General features: G+C 43.0%; 1 protein-coding gene across 1 annotated transcript in view; it reads left to right on the forward strand.

Moving 5' to 3' along the window:
* The first annotated feature begins 377 nt into the window (after positions 1-377).
* LOC140197484 (uncharacterized) overlaps positions 378-24903 on the forward strand; it is a 138315-nt gene continuing 113789 nt past the window's right edge. The window contains exons 1-5 of the mRNA XM_072257445.1: positions 378-545; positions 4576-4655; positions 5020-5105; positions 16094-16140; positions 22600-22691. Of these exons, the coding sequence (XP_072113546.1) occupies positions 445-545; positions 4576-4655; positions 5020-5105; positions 16094-16140; positions 22600-22691 (406 nt within the window). The 5' untranslated portion in view covers positions 378-444. The remainder of the gene's footprint in view (positions 546-4575; positions 4656-5019; positions 5106-16093; positions 16141-22599; positions 22692-24903) is intronic.

Below are 24903 nucleotides of genomic sequence, written 5' to 3' on the forward strand. Positions count from 1 at the left end.
AAAAACCATTGCTAACTGTAAGCTGAGTAGATGTAAAAACTCCGCCCATTTCTATCAGAAATGCTGAAATTGAGAATGATTTAATAGCACCACAACATCATCTCAATGCTCGAGCTAAGGCAGCATTTCCCAACACTTCTTAGCCCAACACCCCCCAAAGGTACTTTCATACCTGCCAATGCCCCCCCCCCTCATAAAGCAACCATACAGATCCGACTAAAGCAACCAATATACATTGTTTACATTTTGGAAAATTTGCCAAATCCATCAGCAATCACTGCTAGGTGATCAGTGGGAACGTACCTGCCAGTCGGGACCGCTGAGAGAGGGCAAACGACGCTGTGCAGATGCGCATGCTCACTGGCGGTCGAGCGATTGGTTCCGAGCCCGCGCGCGGCTGTCGCTGCTCGCTCGGTTGCCGCTGCCGGTGCTGGTGGGTCGGAGATGGCGAGCCAGCCGGTGTCGGATAGCGAAAGCGACGAGACGATCGTAGAGGGCTCGGTCCAGGAGAGTGAAGATGAGGCGGAAGACCGACGCCTGGAGAGGTGTGAGGATTATGAGGAAAACCTGGCGCGGATTGCGTGTTAGGCCGCGTGGGATTCGGCTTCGCCCCTCACGCCCGCCTTTCCCTCCATCGCTGTGACAGCCGCTAACCAGCAGCAAAGGCTCGCCCATTCCATGCTTACTGTTTCCATTCCGTGGCTGCCTTCAAGTCACCCAGTTTCCCTAAAATATTTGCCTCTCCTTTATGTCTTCACCTTTCATGTATTAGACTTATGCACTTGCTGAGAACTAGGATATGGGGCTTCATATTTTGGCCGTCTTCCCTACTAATCTCTTCCGAGACCATCAATTTTCTAATAACCTTATACAGCATTACAGACTTTGCAACACCCACAAAATGCTGGAGGAACTCAGCAGGTACGATGGAAGTGTACAAGTGTCGATGTTTCAAGGCAACTTCTTCGACTTTGGTTTTGCAGAATTTCTCACCATTTGTCTGGCTTTGCACTAATTGTTACCATGAATTTCATGCCAGCAATAAATTTCATTGCACCTTGGTATATATGTGCAAATAAACCAATCTGAATTTGAGAAAGTAATCCCTGAATTCCAAAGGGATCATTTGGTCTAGGACACTTTTTTTTTCCTGCCCTTCTACCTGCACTCTTGATATGTACTCCTGTGGGATTTCCTGTTCATCTTGCTTTCTTTATATGGAGACACAGAATGCAGAAAAGAATTTCTATATTGGGAGACACCTCATACATTTTTCAAGCATAATCCTGATTTTTTTTCATTCATTGAATTCATTTATTTATATTTATGGATATACAGCATGGAATTGGCCCTTCGGGCCGCAATGCCCAACAACCCTGATTTAACCCTAGCCTAATCTCGGGACAACTTGCAAGGACCAATTCACCTACCAACCAGTACATCAAACCGGAGCACCCGGAAGAAACTTACATGGTCATAGAGAACAAACAAATTCTACAGATAGTTGTGAGAACTGAACCCAGGTCACCTGTACTATAAAGTGTTGTGCCTACCATTATAGCACTATACAAAAGACATCAGTGAATTTATAATATTTAAGGGAATTGTGGGACATGGGGGTGGGGTAGTTCCACTGCTTTAATTTTCCACCTTGCTGTTGCTTCTGACTTTGGTCTAAAACTTTCTGGTAAAGCTTAATGTCAAGGAATGTCATCTTGTGTTTCTTTAAGGCAGTTTCAGCAGAGGATTTCTCAGCATTTTCTATTTGGTTATCAGCTTGCATAGAGTTGTAGCACAGAATGGAGCCATTAAGCCCATCAGATCTAGAAATCTGATATCGACTTGTAATCACTACTCTTAACCGTCCCCTCCCTTATGCTCTCCCCCCCCCATTTCTTATCTGAATCCTGATAGCAAGGAAATTGATGGGGAAGAAAGGCTACCAATGAGTTTTGTATGGGCTGCTGTTTACTGTAATCTGGAGGTATATACATGGTGAAAGGTGAGATGCTGGCTATTAATTGATTGGAATATTTATATGTAGAGTCAACAGTTTCAGCACTGGAGGATTTGAGATTAGTAGCATTAATTGTTTCTACTGCAGAGTGGAAGTGGAAATTGTATTGGATGGAATATGAACTGTTAGCTTCAAAATGAAGTCCAGTAAAGGTGCAGGCAGTTTAGTCCAACTAGTGACAATGATCAGGGTGAGGAATAAATTTGTGGTGAGGTGATGCTGATTCTAAGGACAGTCTTTATTTTCTCCAATCAAACATAAAGAAACCAATGTCTCTGAGAATTGATATGTCAGCTTAATATGATGCATTATCAAACTAATCCAGTATTTGTTGTATACATTATCTGTTCATATCTGTTGTGTTGCCAAATGCTTTTATGACTAATAATGAAGATGGGGATTTTCTTTGTCTCTTGAGCACTATTATAAAGCAAGATTTCTAAATTAAGATGCTGTAGGTATCAGTAATCTAAAATTTAAAAAATGGAAATGTTTGTAGATGCTAAAGAAATATCTGTGGATAGATACAGGATCAATGTTTTGGGTCAATCCTGTTTCATCAGAACTTCAAATGTAAGGATTCTTCAGCTGAACTTGGGTAGAAATATGGAGGAAAGCATGTAAGATTTCTGGTAAGTTGAGATGGGATAGGTTAAACCTGGAGATGATTTGGATAGTATTGTACAGTTCGTGATTAGTAAGTTTGCAGATGACACTAAAATAGGTGATATGTTGGTGAATGAAGAGGGTTATCAAAAATTACTGGGAAAGTTAAGTGGGCTGAGGAATGACAAATGGAGCTTAATTGAGATAAGTGAAAGGTGTTGCAGTCTGGAAAGTCAAATGCATGTAGAACTTTCACAGTGAACAGAGGAATCTTGGACTACACATACATGCTTCACTAAAAGAAGTCGCAAGTAGTTGGTGAAGAAAGCTTTTGCCATCTGACCTTTATAAATCAGGGCATTCTGTAAAAGCTGGGAGATCTTGGTGCAGTTGTATAGGATGCTCATGAAGCCACTCTTAGTATTGCATTCAGTTTTGGTTGCATTGTTGCAGGAAATATGTTATTAAACAAGAAAGTGCAGAAAGTATTTACAAGGCTGTTGCCAGGACTTGAAGGACTGAGTTATAGGCAGGCTAGATTCTTATCCCTTAGTGTAGGGGACTAAAGGGTGTAAAATCCATGACGGGCATAGGATGAAAACACTGTCTTTTTCCCGAGAGTTGGGGAATCAAGAACGGAGGGACCTGCGGATGGTATTGTGGAGTGAGCTGCCAGAGGAAGTGGGTTGAAGCATTGCAAAAACAGCTTTTAAATGACAGGTACATTGATTGGAAAGATTTAGAAGGTTATGGGCCAAATGCTGGCAAATGGGACTAGCAGGGATAGGGAACTTGGTCAGCATGGAACTGTTGGGCTGAAGGACCTGTTTCTGTGCTTGTAAATCTATGACTGCGATAATGATGCAAATCTAAAGTTACTACAACAAATAATGAGACAAACAAAGGGAAAGAGAATGCTTAATACTTCCTTAGGCACTTAACTTTAAGGTTTTAAAAAGAAACAGAGTAGTTCAGGTTGCTTTTTGCCGCAGGGAATTGCTTAGTTCCATCCAGGACTTTACTCTCTGCCCATTACGTTGCTGGCATTCGGACAGCAGTGAAGCTCCTCCATCTCTGTCTGCCTTTAGGTGCACACAGATATAGAAGGGTTCTTCATTGCTCTTTCTGTAACATTATTTTTTGACCAGTTGGGGTTGTTAGTCCTGAGCTGAACCCTTGAACCTGGAGGACCTTTGGACTACCCTTAGTCTAGACTCCACCCTTTGACTGTTTTGGCATGAGTGGCCCAACTAAGAGTCAAAGCACAAGGCCCTAACTCCAGCCAACATAGCCAGGTCATTAAGACACACAAGCCACCAAACCCCATGACAAAGTTGGGGTTCTCTTGGAGGATTCAAGACTTTGGCAAATACTTATGGGGTCTATAAGCTGTCATTTGACAACATAACTTCTTAGCACGCTCAGCTATACCCTTTGTTTTATAGTTAACTAATCACTAAAACTTTTTATAAAGAAATTGTTCCTTTGACAAATTTGTTAGACATAACAATTCAGGCTTTCAAAGCAGGTAGCACAGTTAGCTCAGTCAGGATCAATTTCCCAAGGCTGGAATATCAAAAAAGAGGTAATAGATTTTTAAATGAGAGGAGGGAGTTTTAAAGAGAATTTGAAAGGGCAGTTTTTCTTACCGAGAGGGTGGATGAGAAATAGAACTACGTAGTTGCCAGTGGAGATGATGGAACCAGGTGATGAAATCACTTAAGGGACTTTTAAACAGGGATTTGAATAAGCAAGGCATTTAAATAGGGATTTGTATAGAAGTATACTGTTTTGTTGGGACAAAAATGATTGGCATAGGTATGGTATGCTGACATGCAGTTTTCTTCATGTACAATTTGATAGCTATTTAAGAATATTTGTATGTTTCTAATTATGTTGCATCTTGTCAAATCATATTTTCCTTACTGTCATTTTATTTTGTTTTCATGTAGGATGCTATTTATTCACAAAAATGCTTTTCAACTGTACCATACAAGTGATTTCACTTCAGGGAAAGAAGCCCCATTTGGAGGTAATACTGTTGAGTTTGTGTATTTTGATTTGTATATCATCTCTATTTTCTGTGTTTTTTTTCTGTTCATTTTCCTCCCACAAGAAGGCATTGCTTTTACAGCCAGGTTCACCAGATCCGGAATTCTCTTGTATCTGCTGTGAGCTCAATATGTGTTAGTGCCAATGAGTTGATAGCTTTTCTAGAAAGTGTGTAGCCTCAGTTTTGATCTATTCTTTGGGGAAATTCAACTTCCTCTGCATGCTTCCAATAAAAATAGCAAAGCCCTTTACTCTTGTCTTGCAACTGCCCTTTTTGAAACACACATTATTTGAAATGTACCAGTGCCTGCAAAATGAATATTAACTTTTCCTATTTGTTCTAGGAAGTTCATCTCCTGTTATTCAGCTGATACCTAAAACCAAACGTTTTCAATTGCATATGAAAAATCAACAGCCGGTGAAAACTATGGTATGAACTGCGATATTGACATAGTCTTGTAGAACAAAATGGTAGTAAATATAATTTTGTTATATTCTGATTTTTAGTAGCTGAAATTAGAGGCAATTGGGAAAGGAATTTGAATTTTTATTTAAAGTTTCACTGGAATTCAAAAGCTCTTGTATATTTTTTCCTTCTGTACCAATATGAGGATTTGAGAATTTTTTTTGCAATAAATCATTCAGAATACCTGAAATTTCTCCTTTGTTAATTTCCAGTGTTATTTACACTTGATCTTAATAGTGAGTGATTATTTTCAAAGTCTTGTTCATCACCAGTTTGCTGCAGACAGCTTTTTTCCCTCATGCTTCATAGTATGTTCAGGCCTAATTGTGAGACAAGCATGATTGGGATTTTTGCCTCTACGGGAAGCTAGATCACAAAATACAAGCCTTTTAACCTACTCCAAGATCAATCTAACCCTTCCTTCCCACATATTCCTCCTTTTTTCACCCATTTGTCTATCCAGTAGTTCCTTAAATGTTTAATTATATTGTGAATACCACAAAAATTTGTGTGCTATATGATAGAATTTGACAAGACTTGATCATTAAATATTTACTGCATGAACATGGCATACAGATAAGTTGCTTGCTAGTCTTCAATGCATATGACCTGCACTAAACTGCATGGAGACATCTTACCACGAATAGAAACATTCAGTGCACGTTTGGCTATAGCTTGCTTTGGTGCAAGAATTGCTTTTGAATAGTGCCATACATAGAGAAGCAGGTTTCTATAGTTCATTTGAGAGCTGTTTCATTGTACATAGAACATTGAAAACCTACAGCACAGTACAGATCCTTCAGCTCACTATTCAGTGCGAACATGTACTTACTTTAGAAATTACCAAGGGTTACCCATAGCCCTCTATTTTTCTAAGCTCCATGTACCTATCTAGGAGCTTCTTAAAAGACACTATCGTATCCATCTACACCACAGTCGCTGGCAGCCCATTCCACGCACTCACCACTCTCTGCGTTTTTTAAAAAAAAACTTACCCCTGACATCTCCTCTGTGCCTCCTTCCAAGCACCTTAAAACTGTGCCTCTCGTGTTAGCCATTTCAGCCCTGGGAAAAAGCCTCTGCCTATCCACACGATCAATGCCTCTCATCATCTTGTCAGATCACCTTTCATCCTCCGTCACTCCATGGAGAAAGGGCTAAGTTCATTCAACCTATTCTCATAAGGTGTGCTCCCCAATCCAGGCAACATCCTTGTAAATCCCCTGTACACCCTTTCTATAGTTTACACATTCTTTCTGCGGTGAGGTGACCAAAACTGAGCACAGTACTCCAAGTGGGGTCTGACCGGGGTTCTATACAACTGTAACATTACCTCTCGGCTCTTGAACTCAATCCCACGGTTGATGAAGGCCAATGCACCATATGCCGCCTTAATCACACAGTCAACAGGCACAGCAGCTTTAAGTGTCCTGTGGACATGGACCCCAAGATCCCTCTGATCCTCCACACTGCCGAGAGTCTTACCATTAATACTATAGTCTGCCATCATATTTGACCTACCAAAATGAACCATCACACACTTATCTGGGTTGAACTCCATCTGCCACTTCTCAGCCCAGTTTTGCAACCTATCAATATCCTACTGTAACCTCTGACAGTACCTCCACACTATCCACAACACCCTCATCTTTGTGTCATCAGAAAATTTACTAATCCATCCCTCCACTTCCTCATCCAGATCATTTATAAAAATCATGAAGAGAAGAGATCCCAGAACAGATCCCTGAGGCACACCATTAGTCACTGACCTCCATGCAGAATATGACCCTCTACAGCTACTCTTTGCCTTCTGTGGGCAAACCAATTCTGGATCCACAAAGCAAGGTCCCCTTGGATCCCATGTCTCCTTACTTTCTCAATAAGCCTTGCATGGGTACCTTATCAAATGCCTTGCTGAAATCCATATACGCTACATCTACTGCTCTACCTTCATCCTCAAAGTCACATCCTCAAAAAATTCAATCAGGATTGTAAGGCATGACCTGCCTTTGACAAAGCCATGCTGACGGGTCCTAATCGTATTATGCCTCTCCAAATGTTCATAAATCCTGCCTCGCAGGATCTTTTCCATCAAGTTCCCAACCACTGAAGTAAGACCCACTGGATTGTAATTTTCTGGGCTATCTCTACTCCCTTTCTTGAATAAGGGAACAACATCTTCAACCCTTCAATCCTCCGGAACCTCTCCCGTCCCCATTGATGATGCAAAAATCATTGCCAGAGGCTCAGCAATCTCCTCCCTCGCTTCTCACAGTAGCCTGGGGTATATCTCATCCGGTCCCTGTGACTTATCCAACTTGCTGCTTTCCAAAAGTTCCACTACATCCTCTTAATGTCTATAGGCTTAAGCTTTTCAGTGCACTGTGGGTTGTCCCGACAATCACCAAGGTCCTTTCCATAGTGAATACTGAAGCAAAGTATCATTAAGTACCTCCGCTATCTGCTCAGGTTCCATACACACTTTTCCAGTTTCACACTTGATTGGTCCTATTCTCTCACTACTTATCCTCTTGCTCTTCATATACTTGTAGAATGCCTTGGGGTTTTCCTTAATCCTGCTCGGCAAGTCCTTCTCATGGCCCCTTCTGCTTCTCCTAATTTCATTCTTAAGTTCCTTCCTGCTAGCCTTATAATCTTCTAGATCTCTATCATTACCTAGTTTTTTGAACCTTTCATAAGCTTTTCTTCTTGACTAGATTTTCAACAGCCTTTGTACAGCATGGTTCTTGTAACCTACCATCCTTTCCGTCTCACTGGAACGTACCTATGCAGAACACCACGCAAATATCCTCTGAACATTTACCACATTTCTGCTGTATGCTTTCCTAAGAACATCTGTTCATAATTTATGCTTCCAAAATTGCAGATAGGGAAACAGATACTGGAAGGGTGTAATAATAACAGAGTTGTCATGATGGGAGATTTTAATTTCCCAAATATCGATTGGCATCTCCCTAGAGCAAGGAGTTTAGATGGGATGAAGTTTGTTAGGTGTGTTCAGGAAGGTTTCTTGACACAATATGTAGATAAGCTGACAAGAGGAGAGACTGTACTTGGTTTGGTATTGGGAAATGAACCTGGTCAGGTGTCAGATCTCTCAGTGGGGGAGCATTTTGGAGATAGTAATCATAATTCTAGCTCCTTTACAATAGCATTGGAGAGAGATAGGAACAGACAAGTTGGAAAAGCATTTAATTGGAGTAAGGGGAATTATGAGGCTATCAGGCAGGAAACTGGAAGCTTAAATTGGGAACAGATGTTCTCAGGGAAACGTACGGAAGAAATGTGGCAAATGTTCAGGGGATATTTGTGTGGAGTTCTGCATAGGTACGTTCCAATGAGACAGGGAAGTTATGGTTGGGTATAGGAACCGTGGTCTACAAAGGCTGTAATAAATCTAGTCAAGAAGAAAAGAAAAGCTTACAAAAGGGTCAGAGAGCTAGGTAATGTTAGAGATCTGGAAGATTATAAGGCTAACAGGAAGGAACTTAAGAAGGAAATTAGGAGAGCCAGAAGGGGCCATGAGAAGGCCTTGGTGGGCAGGATTAAGGAAAACCCCAAGGCATTCTACAAGTATGTGAAGAGCAAGAGGATAAGACGTTAAAGAATAGGACCAATCGCGTGTGACAGTGGGAAAGTGTGTATGGAGCCGGAGGAAATAGTAGAGGTACTTAATGAATACTTCAGTATTCACTATGGAAAAGGATCTTGGTGATTGTAGGGATGACTTGCAGCGGACTGAAAAGCTTGAGCATGTAGATATTAAGAAAGAGGATGTGCTGGAGCTTTTGGAAAGCATCAAGTTGGATAAGTTGCCAGGACCGGATGAGATGTACCCCAGGCTACTGTGGGAGGCGAGGGAGGAGATTGCTGAGCCTCTGGCAATGATCTTTGCATCATCAATGGGGACGGGAGTGGTCCCGGAGGATTGGACGGTTGTGGATGTTGTTCCTTTATTCAAGAAAGGGAGTAGAGATAGCCCAGGAAATCATAGACCAGTGAGTTCAGTGGTTGGTAAGTTGATGGAGAAGATCCTGAGAGACAGGATTTATGAATATTTGGAGAGGTATAATATGATTAGGAATAGTCAGCATGGGTTTGCGAAAGGCAGGTTGTGCCTTACTAGCCTGATTGAATCTTTTGAGGATGTGACTAAACACGTTGATGAAGGAAGAGCAGTAGATGTAGTGTATATGGATTTCAGCAAGGCATTTGATAAGGTACCGCGTGCAAGGCTTATTGAGAAAGTAAGGAGGCATGGGATCCAAGGGGACATTGCTTTGTGGATCCAGAACCGGCTTGCCCACAGAAGGCAAAGAGTGTTGTAGACAGGTCATATTCTGCATGGAGGTCGGTGACCAGTGGTGTGCCTCAGGGATCTGTTCTGGGACTCCTACTCTTCGTGATTGTTTTAAATGACCTGGATGAGGAAGTGGAGAGATGGGTTAGTAAGTTTGCTGATGACAAAAAGGTTGGAGGTGTTGTTGAAAGTGTGGAGGGCTGTCAGAGGTTACAGCGGGACATTGATAGGATGCAAAACTGGGCTGAGAAGTGGCAGATGGACTTCAACCCAGATAAATGTGAAGTGGTTCATTTTGGTAGGTCAAATATGATGGCAGAATATAGTATTAATGGTGACTCTTGGCAATGTGGAGGATCAGAGGGATCTGGGGGTCCGAGTCCATAGGACGCTCAAAGCACTTGCGCAGGTTGACTCTGTGGTTGAGAAGGCATACGGCATATTGGCCTCCATCAATCGTGGAATTGAATTTAGGAGCTGAGAGGTAATGTTGCAGCTATATAGGGCCCTGGTCAGACCCCACTTGGAGTACTGTGCTCAGTTCTGGTCGCCTCACTACAAGAAGGATGTGGAAACCACAGGAAGGGTGCAGAGGAGATTTACAAGGATGTTGCCTGGATTGGGGAGCATGCCTTATGAAAATAGGTTGAGTGAACTCGGCCTTTTCTCCTTGGAGCGACGGAGGATGAGAGGTGACCTGATAGAGGTGTATAAGATGATGAGAGGCATTGATCGTGTGGATAGTCAGAGGCTTTTTACCAGGGCTGAAATGGTTGCCACAAGAAGACAGGTTTAAGGTACTGGTGAGTACGCACAGAGGAGATGTCAGGGGTACGTTTTTTACACAGAGAGTGTAGGGTGCGTGGAATGGGCTGCCGTGGAATGGGTGGTGGAGGTGGATAAAATAGGTTCTTTTAAGAGACTTTTGGATAGGTATGTGGAGCTTAGAAAAATAGAGGGCTATGGGTAAGCCTAGTAATTTCTAAGGTAGGGACATGTTTGGTACAACTTTGTGGGCCGAAGGCTCTGTATTGTGCTGTAGGTTTTCTGTGTTTCTATGTTTCCAAGTTCCTGCCTGATAGCCTCATAAATCCCCTTACTCGAATTAAACACTTTCCTAACCTGTCTGTTCCTAACCCTCTCCAATGCTATGGTAATGGAGATAGAATTGTGATCACTATCTCCAAAATGCTCTCCCACTGAGAGAGGCGACACCTGGCCAGGTTCATTTCCCAATATCAGATCAAGTACAGCCTCTCCTCTTGTAGGCTTATTTGCATATTGTGTCAAAAAACCTTCCTGAATACACCTAACAAACTCCACGCCATCTAAACCCCTTGCTTTTGGGAGATGCCAATCAATATTTGAGAAATTAAAATATCCCAGCACAACAACCCTGTTGTTATTGCATCTTTCCAGAATCTGTCTCCCTATCTGCTCCTTGATGTCCCTGTTACTGTTGGGTGGTCTAGAAAAAACACCCAGTAGAGTTATTGACCCCTTGCTGTTCCTAACTTGCACCCACAGAGACTCCGTAGACAATCTCTCCATGACTCCCTCCTTTTTTGCAGCGGTGACACTATCTCTGATCAGCAGTGCCACACCCACACCTCTTTTGCTTCCCTCTCTGTCCTTTCTGAAACATCTGAAGCTTGGCACTTGAAGTAGCTATTCCTGCCCCTGAGCCATCCAAGTCTCTGTAATGGCCACAACATCATATTTCCAAGTACTGACCTATGCTCAAAGTTCATCTGCTTTGTTCATGATATTCCTCGCATTAAAATAGACATATCTGAAACCATCAATCTGAGGGTCCTTTCTCTATCACCTGCCTATCCTCCCTCTCACACTGTCTACAAGCTTTCTTGATTTGTGAGCTAACCTCTCCTTCCTCTGTCTCTTCAGTTCAGTTCCCACCCGCCAGCGATTCTAGTTTAAACTCTCCCCAGTGGCCTTAGCAAACCTCCCTGCCAGGATACTGGTCCCCCTCGGGTTCAGGTGCAACTCGTCCTTTTCGTACAGGTCACGCCTGCCCCAAAAGAGGTCCCAATGATCCAGAAACCTAAATTCCCTGCTCCAATCCCTCAGCCAGGCATTTTTCCTCCATCTCATTCTATTCTAATACTCACTGTCACGTGACATAGGCAGTAATCCCAAGATTACTACCTTTTGAGATCCTGTTTCTCAACTTCCTTCCTAACTCCGGGGTAGTGGAGGTATAATTTGTCCATCTCTGCTGATCACCCCATCCTTGACTAAGCTGTTCCACCGTGAACTCGATCTGTTATGAGTCAACATGATGCTTTCAGATCAGGTCATACATAGGACGTACCTCCACCGCACTGTTCAGGTGTGTTTCTGGGGTACAGGGGCGAGCGACCCTTGTGCCTGTTATCACTGAGCAGCAGTGAACCATCTGATTAACTATCAAAGTTCTCTTTGGGAACTAGCTGACTTGATCAGCATTTCTGATCTGGCTATTGTTCACGATTGCAGTTAATTTAAAAAAAACTCCCTGTAATCTGTTTTCAGGACCTCCTCCCCTTTCCTACCTATGTCATTGGTACCAATATATACCATGACCTCTGACTGTTCACCTTCGCATTTCAGGATGTCGTGGACGCAATCAGAAACATCCTGGACTCCGGCACCTGGGAGGCAGACTACCATCCGCGTTTCTTTCCTGCATCCACAGAATTGCCTGTCTCACCCCTTAACTATAGAGTTTCCTATCATTGCTGCCATCCTCTTCCTTTCCCTTCTGAGCCACAGGGCCAGATTCTGTGCCAGAGGCACAGCCACTGTTGCTTTCTCCAGGTAGGTCGTTCCCTTCCCCCTCCCCCCAACAGTACTCAAACAGGAGTACTTATTGTTAAGGGGGACAGCCACAGGGGGGTACTCTCTAGTATCTGACTCTTGCCCTTCCCTCTCCTGATTGTTACCCACTTACCTGTCTCTTGAGTCCCGGTGTGACTACTTGCCTGTAGCTCCTCTCTGTCCCCTCCTCACTTTTCCTGACCAGATGAAGGTCAGCAAGCTGCACCTTCAGTTCCCTAACCCGGTCCCTAAGGAGCTGCACCTTGACGCATCTGGTGCAGATGTGGCCATCGGTGAGGCTGGGAGTCTCCCGGACATCCCACATCTGACACCCAATACAGAACACTGGCTTCACAGACATACTTCCTATTCCTATTCTTCACGAGTAACTTGCCTCGCCTCAACCTGTTATCGCTTTAGCCCTGTTGAGCCAAAGCGCGCGCCCCTCCCCCTCCTGCCCCCCATTCTCATGCGCCCACTCTATAAAGCTGTCTTTTTAAACTCGTCCCGCTGGTCTAATTCGCTGACATCTACGTGCCTGCACAGTTGTTCCTGGTTTGTACTTGAGGGTAGCTACCCTCTCTCATCATCTACCATGGACTAGTCTCTTTTATCCACATCAGTGTTCACTGGCTTCATCTTCCCCAAGCTCCTTTTAGGGACGGTCTAGACACCCATACTATCAAGTCCAATCCAATCCAATCCAATCATGCTGTAAAGCAATTACAATCAATTTCAGTCAGGATGGTGTAGGTAATGCATTTTGGCTTCCAGCATCTTCAAAGCAGCTATTATGCTGCGTGATTCAGTCTGCAATGTGATGCAGCAATTAATGCTGTTGCCTCAACTCCAGGTACCTGAGTTTGATCCTGACCTTGAGAACTGGTTGTATGGGGTTGCACATTCTCCCTTCTTCGTTTTCTCAGTTTGTTGCAGTTTCCTCTCATGTCTCGATGTGCTGGTAGGATAATTATTTACCATGCAGGTAATTGACATAAGAGTCAGAGGGCAATAATGAAAGTGGAGAGAATAAATTGTAACGTTACAGAGAAATAAGAGGATAGCACAGTTGGAATTCCTGTGTTGAGTGTGGGCAATGAGCTGAATCACAGCCTGTTGTATGTTGTAAGTACATTAGAAACAATTAAGACATGAGAGACTGTAAATGCTGGAATCTGAAGCAAAAACCAAAGTGCTGGAGGAATTTGGTGGGTTGAACTGCACCTGTAGAGACAAAAAGTCAATGTTTCGGGTTGAGATCCTACGTTAGGACAGGTGTTCACAGCTCAAACTAACAATTGCATGACATAGTGACATAGTGAAACCTGACTGAACAAGCAGCAGGCAACAAAAAACGACATTTAAAGATCCAGATGTTTAAAAATACAAGAGCTATTCTAAAATAATACTCTATGTGTGTACTTTGGCATCTTAAAACAGAATAAAGTACAGGTTTCTCCCGCCATCCGAAGGTAGAGCGTTCCTATGAAATGGTTCGTAAGTCAGAATGTCGTAAAATGAAGAAGCAATTACCATTTATTTATATGGGGAAAATTTGTGAGCGTTCGCAGACCCAAAAAATAACCTACCAAATCATGCCAAATAACACACAAAATCTAAAATAACAGTAACATATAGTAAAAGCAGGAATGATATGATGAATACAAAGCCTATATAAAGTAGAAATACTTCTCTACAATCATTGCCGCACTGTTCTCCGTAGCGAAAATCTCACACAAGTGCCCTTTGGCAGAAACACGGCACAAGCGCTCTCAGCAGAAACACTCTCCAGGAACCCTTAAGCTATGAAGCTGCCAAATCATACCAAATAACACATAAAAATACACAGCCTATATAAAGTAGAAATAATGTATGTACAGTGTAGTATTACTTGAATCGGGAAGACAGCGCTGAGTACAACTGATGATGGTGTGTTAGGCTGAGTCGTCGGAGGTTGGGGTGGTGCAGTGGTCCCCAGCCTCCGGGCAGCGAACCGATACCAATCTGCGAAGCATGCAGGGGTGCAGCGGTAGCCGGGACACACCCAGCACATCTTTAAGAAAAAAGCCAAAATAAACAAGCTAATTAATTATGTGCTGGGCGGCACCTAATTAATTAGCTTGTTTATTTTGGCTTTTTTCTTAAAGATGTGTTGGGTGCGTCCCGGCTACTGCTGCATTCTCCGCGGCAATGTGTCAGTCTGCGGCTCGGGGGTTGGAGTGGTGGGACACTGGGGTGTCATCTCATCGTCGTCTGTTTCCATCAGGGCAGGCAGGTCACCTTCTTCTCTGTCTGCCTGCCTCGATGTCAAAGGCCGAGTTTCGTCATCTGCTGTGGAAGGCTTGAAAAACGACAGTATGCTTGACTGCTTAGACTCGCGCATCTTTCTATCATACAGTTCTTTGTAAGCACTCAAACCATCCTGCAAATGTGCCCTAAACCTACGTACCCTTTCAAAATTAAAGTTGTACTTTTCTGCAACCATTGTTGTCAATTGCAGCGAAAATCTCATGCAGTTCTTTCAAAATTAAAGTCGTACTTTTCTGCAATCATTGCAGCAAAAATCTCACACAGTTGCTTCACGTTCAGTTCCTGGACGACTTCACTTTTGGTCCGTTCGCTACTGCATTTGGTTTTGATTGTTATCCTTTCCTTTTCCAATTGCATCAGCTCTTCATCTATCAGTTCTTGGTCATGGGATAACAAAACCTCTTCAACATCATCTTCGTCAACTTCCGCCAGCCAAGCTCACTTTGTCCTTACTTCGTTCACCACGATCGAAACGCTTAATTATGTCTAGTTTTACACTAAGTGTAACACCCTTACGAGCTCTCTTAAGCTTTTCCGATACCTTAGAACTCATCTTGCTAATGGCTGCTCACAGGCACGTGTTTAAGCAATGCCGGCGAGAATGCAGTTCCGGGGGAGGAGCGGCTGCTCGGGGCGCGCGCTGCCTTTTTTCATAACAGTGAAAACACCTTCTGTTAGCGAAAGCAGGTAACTAATGTAAGTCTTTCATAACAGTGAACATTTGAAAAGCAGGGGACACCTGTATTGTATCCGAATTGAGTTGTTTTGGTGATACTTCCCCTGCAGCTTGCTTCCTATTTAATATTAAGATTCTGGATGTCAGGATATATCACTAGGCACATTGTGGTGATGGATTTTGTGGAAAGAGATGTCCCTTACCTAGTGTTCTTTAGCAGCAGGTTCTTTCAGTATCTAGGATTGTAGAACTGTTGCAGTTCTTTTCACCTTGTGGAATCTTTCTTGAATCAGAATCGGGTTTATTATCACTGAAATATGTCACAAAATGTGCTGTTTTGTGACAGCAGTAGTGCAGGACATAAAAAAATTACTATGAGATACAGTATGATAAAAGTGCAGAAGAGGAAAAGTGAGGTAGTGTTCACGGGTTCATATTATCGTTCAAAAATCTGATAGAAGAAAGGAAGAGCTTTTTTTTAAAATATTGAGTGTAAGTCTTAAGACTCCTGTGCCTCCTCCCTGATGCCCTCTGCATACAGGAAAGGAAGTCCAGGTGAGTGGGAACTCTGAACCATGATTAATTGTTCATGTATTATAGTATTTTTGTTCAGTCTGATCTAAAAATATAATAAATCAACACTAAAATAGTAGTTATTTATTAATGTGAGATGTAATTTATCACTTCTCACTTTTTATTGCCACATTATTATATGATCTCCATTCCGACAGAACATTTCAAAGCATTTAGTACTTAAGCACTTTTCACACTAAGATTTAAAAAAAAATTCTGGTGTTGGTAACCATTACCTTTTCTTTCTGTTTGTAGGCTTATGATGATGCAACACAGTTGGGGCAATCACAGAGCTTACTGAGGTAGGATTATGTGTGATACTTAGCAATCAGATATGTTTCTTCAATGTAGTTATTAGTTATTCTTTGGTATTGTTTACTTTTGAGTCATTGATTACTCTGGTGCTTGTTGCTGTTAAAGGTCAGTGATGGGTGGCCAGAAGTCATTTTGTTTTAGAAAGTTCCTCTTTAAGTTGCTTCTCATTTGATTCAACCCATACCCATTCCACTTCTGGCTGCCATAATTCCTTAATGGCATTGATCGGAGAGAATAATGCATAACTGTGTAACTTGTAATAGTTGTACTCTCAACCTCAGTTCACTGAAACTTCAAACTTTGAGCTGCAATGTGCATACAATGCTTGTGCTTGTGCATGCATGGAGGCTGAGATCCAAGCGGTTGTTGTCATTCTAATAAACATATGAGAGATTAGGCCTTATGCTCAGCATTTGCAAGACAAAATCCTGTACCAATCAGCCTCTGCTGGACTACTTTGTCTCCCAACATGAAAGTTTATGGCAAGATCCTGGAAATAATGGACCACTTCCCATATCTTAGGAGTTGCCTACTTGTGTGAAAGATTGAGGATGAAATTTACTGTTGCTGATTAGAACAGCCCTTTGTCATTTTGATGTAACCAATATTTGACAATGAAGACCTTAGATCTGACACAAAAGTAGCAGTAACCCTTTCTCTCCTAAAATATGTTCCTGAGACCTACAGCTGGATTCTCAAGTCAGAGGAAAGATATCATCAACATTACTTTGATGCTACCACTAAACATATCTTTATCAGCCCTCCACCCCCATGCTTTCCGCCGAGATTGCTCCCTCCGTGATTCCCTTGTCCATTCGTCCCTCCCCACTAATTTCCCTCCAGGCACTTATCCCTGCAAGTGACCAAAGTGCTACACCTGCCCACACACCCCCTCCTTCATCTCCATTCAGAACCCCAAACAGTCCTTCCAAGTGAGGCAGCACTTCACCTGTGAATCTGCTGGGGTCATCTGATGCTCACGATGCTGCCTCCTCTCTTACATTGGTGAGACCTGTTGTAAATTGGGGGAACTGCTTCTTCGAGCACCTTTGCTCCATCTGCTTAAATGGGGACTTCCTGGTGCCAAACATTCATTCCAATTCCCATTCCTATTCTGCCATGTCGATCCATGGCCGCCTCTTGTGCCAAGATTAGGTGACTCTCTGGGTGGAGAAGCAAAACCTTGTATTCCGTCTAGGTACCCTCCAACCTGATGACATGAATATCGATTTCTCCTTACTGTGACCAAATTCAGGAGGGGTGGCTCCTCTATTCCCCACTCTGACCTTTCACTTCTCGCCTGCCTGTTACTTCTCCTTGGGTCCTCCTTCCCTTTCTCCTATTGTCCACACTCCTATCAGCTTTTCTTCTCCAACTCATGACCTTTCTCACCCATCTGGCCTCACCTATCACCTTCCAGCTAGCCCCTTTCCCTCCCCCACCACGTGTTTATTCAGGCATCTTTCCCCTTTCTCCTCAGTCCTGAAGAAGGGTCTCGGTCCGAAATGTCGACTGTTTACTCTTTTTCATAGATGCTGCTGACCTGCTGAGCTTATCCAGCATTTTGAATGTTGCATCAATATTGCTTTTATAGAATCTTCAATTCAGTGGAAGGATAAGTTGATCAACGCCTGTGTCTTTTTCAAGCTTAAACTACCTAGCATTGAGGCTCTAGTTACTTTCAGTTTGACACCAGTCATCCCAAAATAAATACTGTACAAAATAAATATTTTGAGCCTTGTCAGAGGAAAAGGTTCAACAAGGTTGGGTCTTGAATGTTCGAAGTGGAGAAGGGGCATTTGGGATGATATTTAGAACTTCAAGTCTAAGCAGCAGGAGGACACAGAAATCCTCTGTAAATGGCAGAAGCGACGCACCTCCTCACAAACAACTACTCACCAGCTGCCTTCAGGCATCTCTTGCCTCTTCTGTTTAATTGTCTGTGATTTCTAAAATGCCTACTTCAAAGTCTACATAACCAGCAAAAAAAAATCATCCTTTATCCTTTGCAGCTGTATAAGAGCAATAAGATTAAAAGTTGATAGTTTTGAGCTGAAGTGAATATTTCAACTTTAAAGAGTCCCATGTTTTTATTATCAAATATCATGTAAACTTAAGTTTTCTATGTTTGTCATCTGATAATAACACACATTCTAAGCACTAGAACAGTATTTTTTTATATAGTGGCAGATTAAATATCTGTATACTATTAGACAGAAATATGGCAATGGTTTCAAAGTTCAAAGTAAAATTTATTATCAAGGTACACACAGATCACCACATACAACCCTGGGATTCTTTTTCCTTGGGCATGCTCAGCAAATCTATAGGACAGTAACTGTAAAGAGATCAATGAACAACAAACTACAAATTCAAATATAAATAAATAGCAATAAAAAACAAAAGCATGAAATAACAAGGTAAAGAGTCCTTAAAGTGAAATCATTGGTTGTGGGAACACAAGAAATAGAATGAGTATAGTTATCCTCTTTACTTCCAGAGCCTGATGGTTGAGGGGTAGTACCTGTTATTGAACCTGCTGGTGCGAATCCCGAGGTACTTGTATTTTCCACCTGATAGCAGCAGCGAGAAAAGAGGTTGCTGGTGAGGTTCTTTGATGGATGTTGCTTTTCTACTACAATGTTTCATGTAGATGTGCTCGATGGTGGGGAGGGCTTTATCTGTGATGTACTGGGCCAAATCTACTACTTTTTGTAGGATTTTCAAGTCAGGTCAAGTCACTTTTTATTGTTATTTCGACCATAACTGCTGGTACAGTACACAGTAAAAATGAGACAATGTTTTTCAGGACCATAGTGATACATGAACAATACAAAAGCTGCACTGAACTACGTAAAACAAACAAAACTACAGGAGACTACAGACCTACCCAGGACTACATAAAGTGCACAAAACAGTGCAGGCATTACAATAAATAATAAACAGGACGATATGCACAGTAGAGGGCAGTAGGTTGGTGTCAGTCCAGGCTCTGGGTATTGAGGAGTCTGATGGCTTGGGGAAAGAAACTGTTACATAGTCTGGTTGTGAGAGTGCCCGAATGCTTTAGTTGCTTTTGCCAGATGGCGGGAGGGAGAAGAGTTTGTATGAGGGGTGCGTGGGGTCCTTCATAATGCTGTTTGCTTTATGGGTGCAGCGTGTGGTGTAAATGTCTGTAATGGTGGGAAGAGAGACCCCGATGATCTTCTCAGTTGACCTCACTATCCGCTGCAGGGTCTTTCGATCCGAGATGGTACAATTTCCGAATCAGGCCGTGATGCAGCTACTCTGGATGCTCTCAATACAACCTCTGTAGAATGTGGTGAGGATGGGGAGTGGGAGATGGACTTTTCTCAGCCTTCGCAGAAAGTAGAGACGCTGCTGAGCTTTCTTTGCTATGGAGCTGGTGTTGAGGGCCCAGGTGAGATTCTCCGCCAGGTGAACACCAAGAAATTTGGTGCTCTTAGCGATCTCTACGGAGGAGTCATGGATGTTCTCAAAACACTTCATGATGATGGATGTGAGTGCGACGGGGCGGTAGTCGTTGAGGCAGGACACTGAAGACTTCTTCAGCACGGGGACGATGGTGGCGGCCTTGAAGCATGTATGAATGACGTTGCTGCTCAAGGAGATGTTGAAGATGTCAGTGAGGATCACAGCTAGCTGGTCTGCACATTCTCTAAGCACTCTGCCGGGAATATTGTCTGGTCCAGCAGCCTTCTGTGGGTTGACCCTGCACAGGGTTCTCTTCACATTGGCCACAGTAAGACACAGCACCTGGTCGTTTGGAGGAGAGGTCGTCTTCCTCGCCGCCACGTTATTTTCTGCCTCAGAATGAGCGTAGAAGTTATTCAATGCATCTGGGAGGGAGGCATCACGAGCACAGGCAGGTGGTGTTTTCTTGTAGTTGGTGATGTCCTGAATGTCCTTCCACGTGCGCCGCGTGTCTCTGCTGTCCTGGAAGTGGCTGTGGATTCACTGGGCATGTGCACGCTTTGCCTCTCTGATGGCCCGGGACAGTTTGGCCCTCGCTGTTGTTAGGGCTGCCTTGTCACCTGCTCTGAAGGCGGAGTCACAGGTCCTCAGCAGCACACGCACCTCCGTGGTCATCCATGGCTTCTGGTTAGCTTGTGTAGTGATTGTCTTGGCCACAGTGACATCATCAATGCACTTGCTGATGTAGCTAGTCACCGATGCTGTATACTCCTCTAAGTTGGTAGAGTCACCAGAGAAGTAAGGGCAGATACTACCTCAGGTGGCAGGGCAGCAGCGGCTTTTCGGATCAGGTGTTATTTTAATTTTTTAGTTTAATTTTAAGGCATAATTTCTAATTAGGGCACATGGATAACAGAGCGACTATCTACCATTGCCAGATACTGCTACAATATAGAGATCACCCAAAAACAAACCTTCATGAAGATCTGCTGGTTAAGTTACGCGACTTCGGCTTGCTGAGGGGATCGGGCCTACAGTCCTCAGAGTCGCCTGATGCCGGTGGCGGGAAGTAGGGACGTCGTAAGCGGTGTGCGACAAAGCGGAAGCGAGTCAAGCAGGCAGGAGTCCGTGCCAGGCAAAAAACAAACCCTAGCTGGCTGGCTGTCCCGTCCATTCTGCTCTCCAATGTCCACTTCCTGGACAATAAGTTGGACTACATCCGACTCCAACGAAATACTCGGCGGGAGTACAGAGTCTGCTGTGCGTATGTTTTCACAGAAACGTGGCTCTCTGATGGAATCCTGGATGCCGCCATTCAGCTGGACAGGCTCGTCTTGTTTCGAGCGGACAGAGATGCAGCTCTTTCTGGTAAGACTTGCAGTGGTGGCTTGTGTGTTTACATCAATACGGAATGGTGCAAGAACTCTGTGCTGGTTTCAAGATACTGCTCATCGCTAGTGGAGTTTGTGACTGTTAGATGCAGACCATTTTATTTGCCACGGGAATTCACCACTGTCCTTATAGTCGGTGTCTACGTTCCCCCCAGCGCTAATGCCAAGGAGGCGCTCAGTGAACCATATGGGACTATTAGCAAACTACAGAACGCACACCCTGATGGACTGTTCATTATCGCCGGAGATTTTAACCATGCGAACCTTAAGTCAGTGCTCCCCAGATTCCATCAGAATGTGGACTTTGCAACGACAGGGGAGAACACATTGGACCTTGTTTACACAAACATTCCTTACGCCTTCCGGGCGGAGCCCTGCCCCCACCTTGGTTACTCAGATCACATCTCTGTTATGCTAATCCCAGCATACAGACCGCTCGTCAGGCACTCCAGACCAGTTCAAAAGCCGGTGAAAACCTGGTCAGCCGGAGCCATCTCAGCTCTTCCAAGACTGCTTTGAGCACACTGACTGGCACATGTTCAGGGAGACTGCAAAGGCATTCCACTCAGAGGCATTGGTGTTCCCATACCAAGCCGTAATGTAGCCAGTGAATACTTTCCAGCAGATATCTATAGAAGTTTGCCAAGGTTTTTGATGACATGCTGAATCTCTGCAGACTCCTAAGGAAGTAGAAGCATTGTCATGCTTTCTTTACAGCTACATTTATGTGAAGGGTTCAGGAGGTTTCCAGTGCAACAGATTGCTAACCATATGTTGTATATTCTTGTGCAAGTGACATAGTGCAGCTGTGGATTCCATTTAAAGGAGAGGATAACTAAACACCCTATGTATTTTGTAACTGCTTACCTTGTCCAGTGATGCTAGTATATCAAGACATTTCCTTATGTCCAGTTTTGCAACCATCATACTTGAATGCTGCAGAGCCAGAAACTGAAGGGAATAAGCTGACCGATGCATGTAGGTGTATATAGATGCACACCTATTCTACACAATAACCGTGATGAGTGCAGAATACCATCAGCCCTATTTCTAACTGCATTTTAGGTAGCATCATATTGATACCTAACGGACAGGTATGCAAGTGTTTGCCACACGTTTGCCACTCATATTTGCTGAACACAACTGTCAGCTGTTGCTGGTCATCCACTACATAATGTACTGGGTGGGCACAGGAGTACATTCAGCCAGAGACTCATTCCACCGAGATGCAGCACTGAGCGTCATAGGAAGTCATTCCTGCCTGTGGCCATGAAACTTTACAACTCCTCCCTTGGAGGGTCAGACACCCTGAGCCAAAAGGCTGGTCCTGGACTTATTTCATAATTTACTGGCATAATTTACATATTACTATTTAACTATTTATGGTTCTATTACTAATTATTATTTATGGAGCAACAGTAACAAAAACCAATTTCCCCCGGGATTAATAAGGTATGACTATGACTATTTGATGATAGGTATATGTGAGTAAGTAGGTTAATTGAATTTCTTTATATGACGTTAGGATAGATAAGCCAGTTTGGAAGTCTCAAATATTATTAAACCTCTAATAAGCCCAATAATGCTTCTTGGTTTAGTAAATACAGCTGTATTTCTTAGATCAGGTGTGACATGTTTGACTGGTGTATCTGGCAGTGAAGGAACTACTCCCCATGTGACTTATATTGATATTGAACATAACTACTGTCAAGGTATGTAATGGAATTAATTTCATGTACTTGATTGTTAGTATGCTGCGCTTTATTAAGTGTCAGTAATGACTGACTTTTATTGTTGAAGACAGAGTTACAAATAAATAATCAGACAAAAATTGTTTCTCTGAGGTGAAAATTAATCAATATTTTTGCCAGTTATAATTTAATGTTTGCCACTCATATTTGCTGAACACAACTGTCAGCTGTTGCTGGTCATGATCGCAAGGTGGCACTGTGGAATTTATTTGTGAATCATAATTCCATAATAAATAAGTAGATAGCTTATTGATCTCAAACAAAATTACAGTGTCACAGTAGCATTACAGGTGCATAGATATACAAATATTGGAAGAGAAGTAAGAAAGAATAAAAAAAAAATAAGGTACCTCAAACACGAGGAGGTCATCACTTCGCCTGCTATAGGTTGACGTGTCATAAAGCCTAATGGCCAGGGGTAAGAATAACCTCGTATTGCGCTCTTCGAAGCAGCATAGTTGTCTTGGTCTATTACAAAAAATGCTCCTCTGTTCAGCCAAGGTGGCATGCAGAAGGTGAAAAACATTTTCCAGAATTGCCAGGATTTTCTGTAGGGTCATTTCTTCTACTACTGCCTCCAGTGTGTCCAGTTTGACTCCTATAACAGAGCCAGCCTTTCTAATCACTTTATTGAGCCTATTGGCATCACCTGTGTTGATGCCATTGTCCCAGCACACCACCATGTGCATTTGTACGCTCTGGTAAAATATTCCATGGTACTGTTCTTAAGTAACCATGAAATATTTTGACAATTATTTTAAAATATAGCGTTTATAGTTATGGACCAAAATAAGAAAACTTGTGCTTTTAACAAGAAACACATAAGATGGGGTGGGGGTTCATTGGGTCAGGCATCTGTGGAGGGAAATAGTTGATGTTTCTGGCAACATCTTCATCTGGACTGCAGGATGGAGGGAGATGGCCACTATAAAGAGGTGGAGAGAAGGGGTGGAACAAGAGGCAGTAAGCAGTGTGTGGATCCAGGGGAGGAAGGGCCAGAGGCAGATCAGGGGAGTGGAGATGGAAATAGCAACAGAAACTGGGAGGTGAGAGATGGAAGTGACAAAGAGCTGAGTATGATGGAATCTGACAGGAGAGGAAAAATAGCGTAGAATCCGGTGAGGGATGTGGGAAGACAAATGGAAACAATGGGAGAAGAATGTGTGGATGATGGGTAGATGGAGAGGGCAGAGGAAGAGAATGAAACAGGGTGATGGGAGTAATTGTAGGAAGAACTGAGTAGATCGAAAGGAGAGAAAAAAGGACGGAGAACAGTTTACGAGAAAGCGGAGAATTCAGTGTTCATGCTGTTGAGTGGTAGACCATAACGAGTAGAATATGAGGTACTCTTTTGCTCGATTGTGTTTCGTCACACTCTGGCTGTCGATGAGGCTGAGGATAGATATGTTGGTGTGGAAATTGGAAGGAGAATTAAAATGGGTAGCAACTGGGTGCTCCAGATAGCCATGGTGGTTGCTCAGCAAAGTTCAACATGTGATATAAATATTACGTTGCAAAATATTCTATTGAGCAATGGATTTATTTAGTAAAGGAACATGATTCAAACTGTACTTCACTATCAGTAAACACATTGGCCAACAAATTCTCAGTATTTTCCGAAGCTCATACTGCTTTGATGTAAAGCCAAGGTTTAAATTTGTTCAAGGATTGCATGGTAGGCCGTGTCCCCTGTAGTTTTCCATCATCACTAGTAAACAAACATTCAGGATGAACAATTCGCCCTGGACTATTATTCACAATCAGACCCCATGGTAGTATTCCAGGTCCCTGATACAAAAGTTGGAACATCATATTGCATACAAGATGTTGGTGAGACACTTGCAGTGTTGTGTGCAATTCTGGTTACCTACCTATAGGAATTATGTTATTAAGCTAGTAGCAGTGCAGAAAAGACTGACAAGGATGTTACCAGGTCTGGAGTGTATGAATTATAAGGAGAGACTGAATAGCTTAGGTTTTATTTTTCCCTTGTTGTGTAGGAAGCTGAGGGGTAACCTTTATAGAGGTATATTAAATCATTATGGGTGTAGAGCAGGGGTTCCCAACCTTTTTATGCCTTGGATGAATACCTGTGGATCCCAGGTTGGGAGCCCTGGTGTAGATAAAGTGAATGGCCACTTTTTTTTTCTTAAGGTAGAAAAGTCTAAAAGTA

This window comes from Mobula birostris, chromosome 5 (assembly GCF_030028105.1).
Source record: "Mobula birostris isolate sMobBir1 chromosome 5, sMobBir1.hap1, whole genome shotgun sequence".
In the NCBI taxonomy this organism is placed as follows: Eukaryota; Metazoa; Chordata; class Chondrichthyes; order Myliobatiformes; family Myliobatidae; genus Mobula; species Mobula birostris.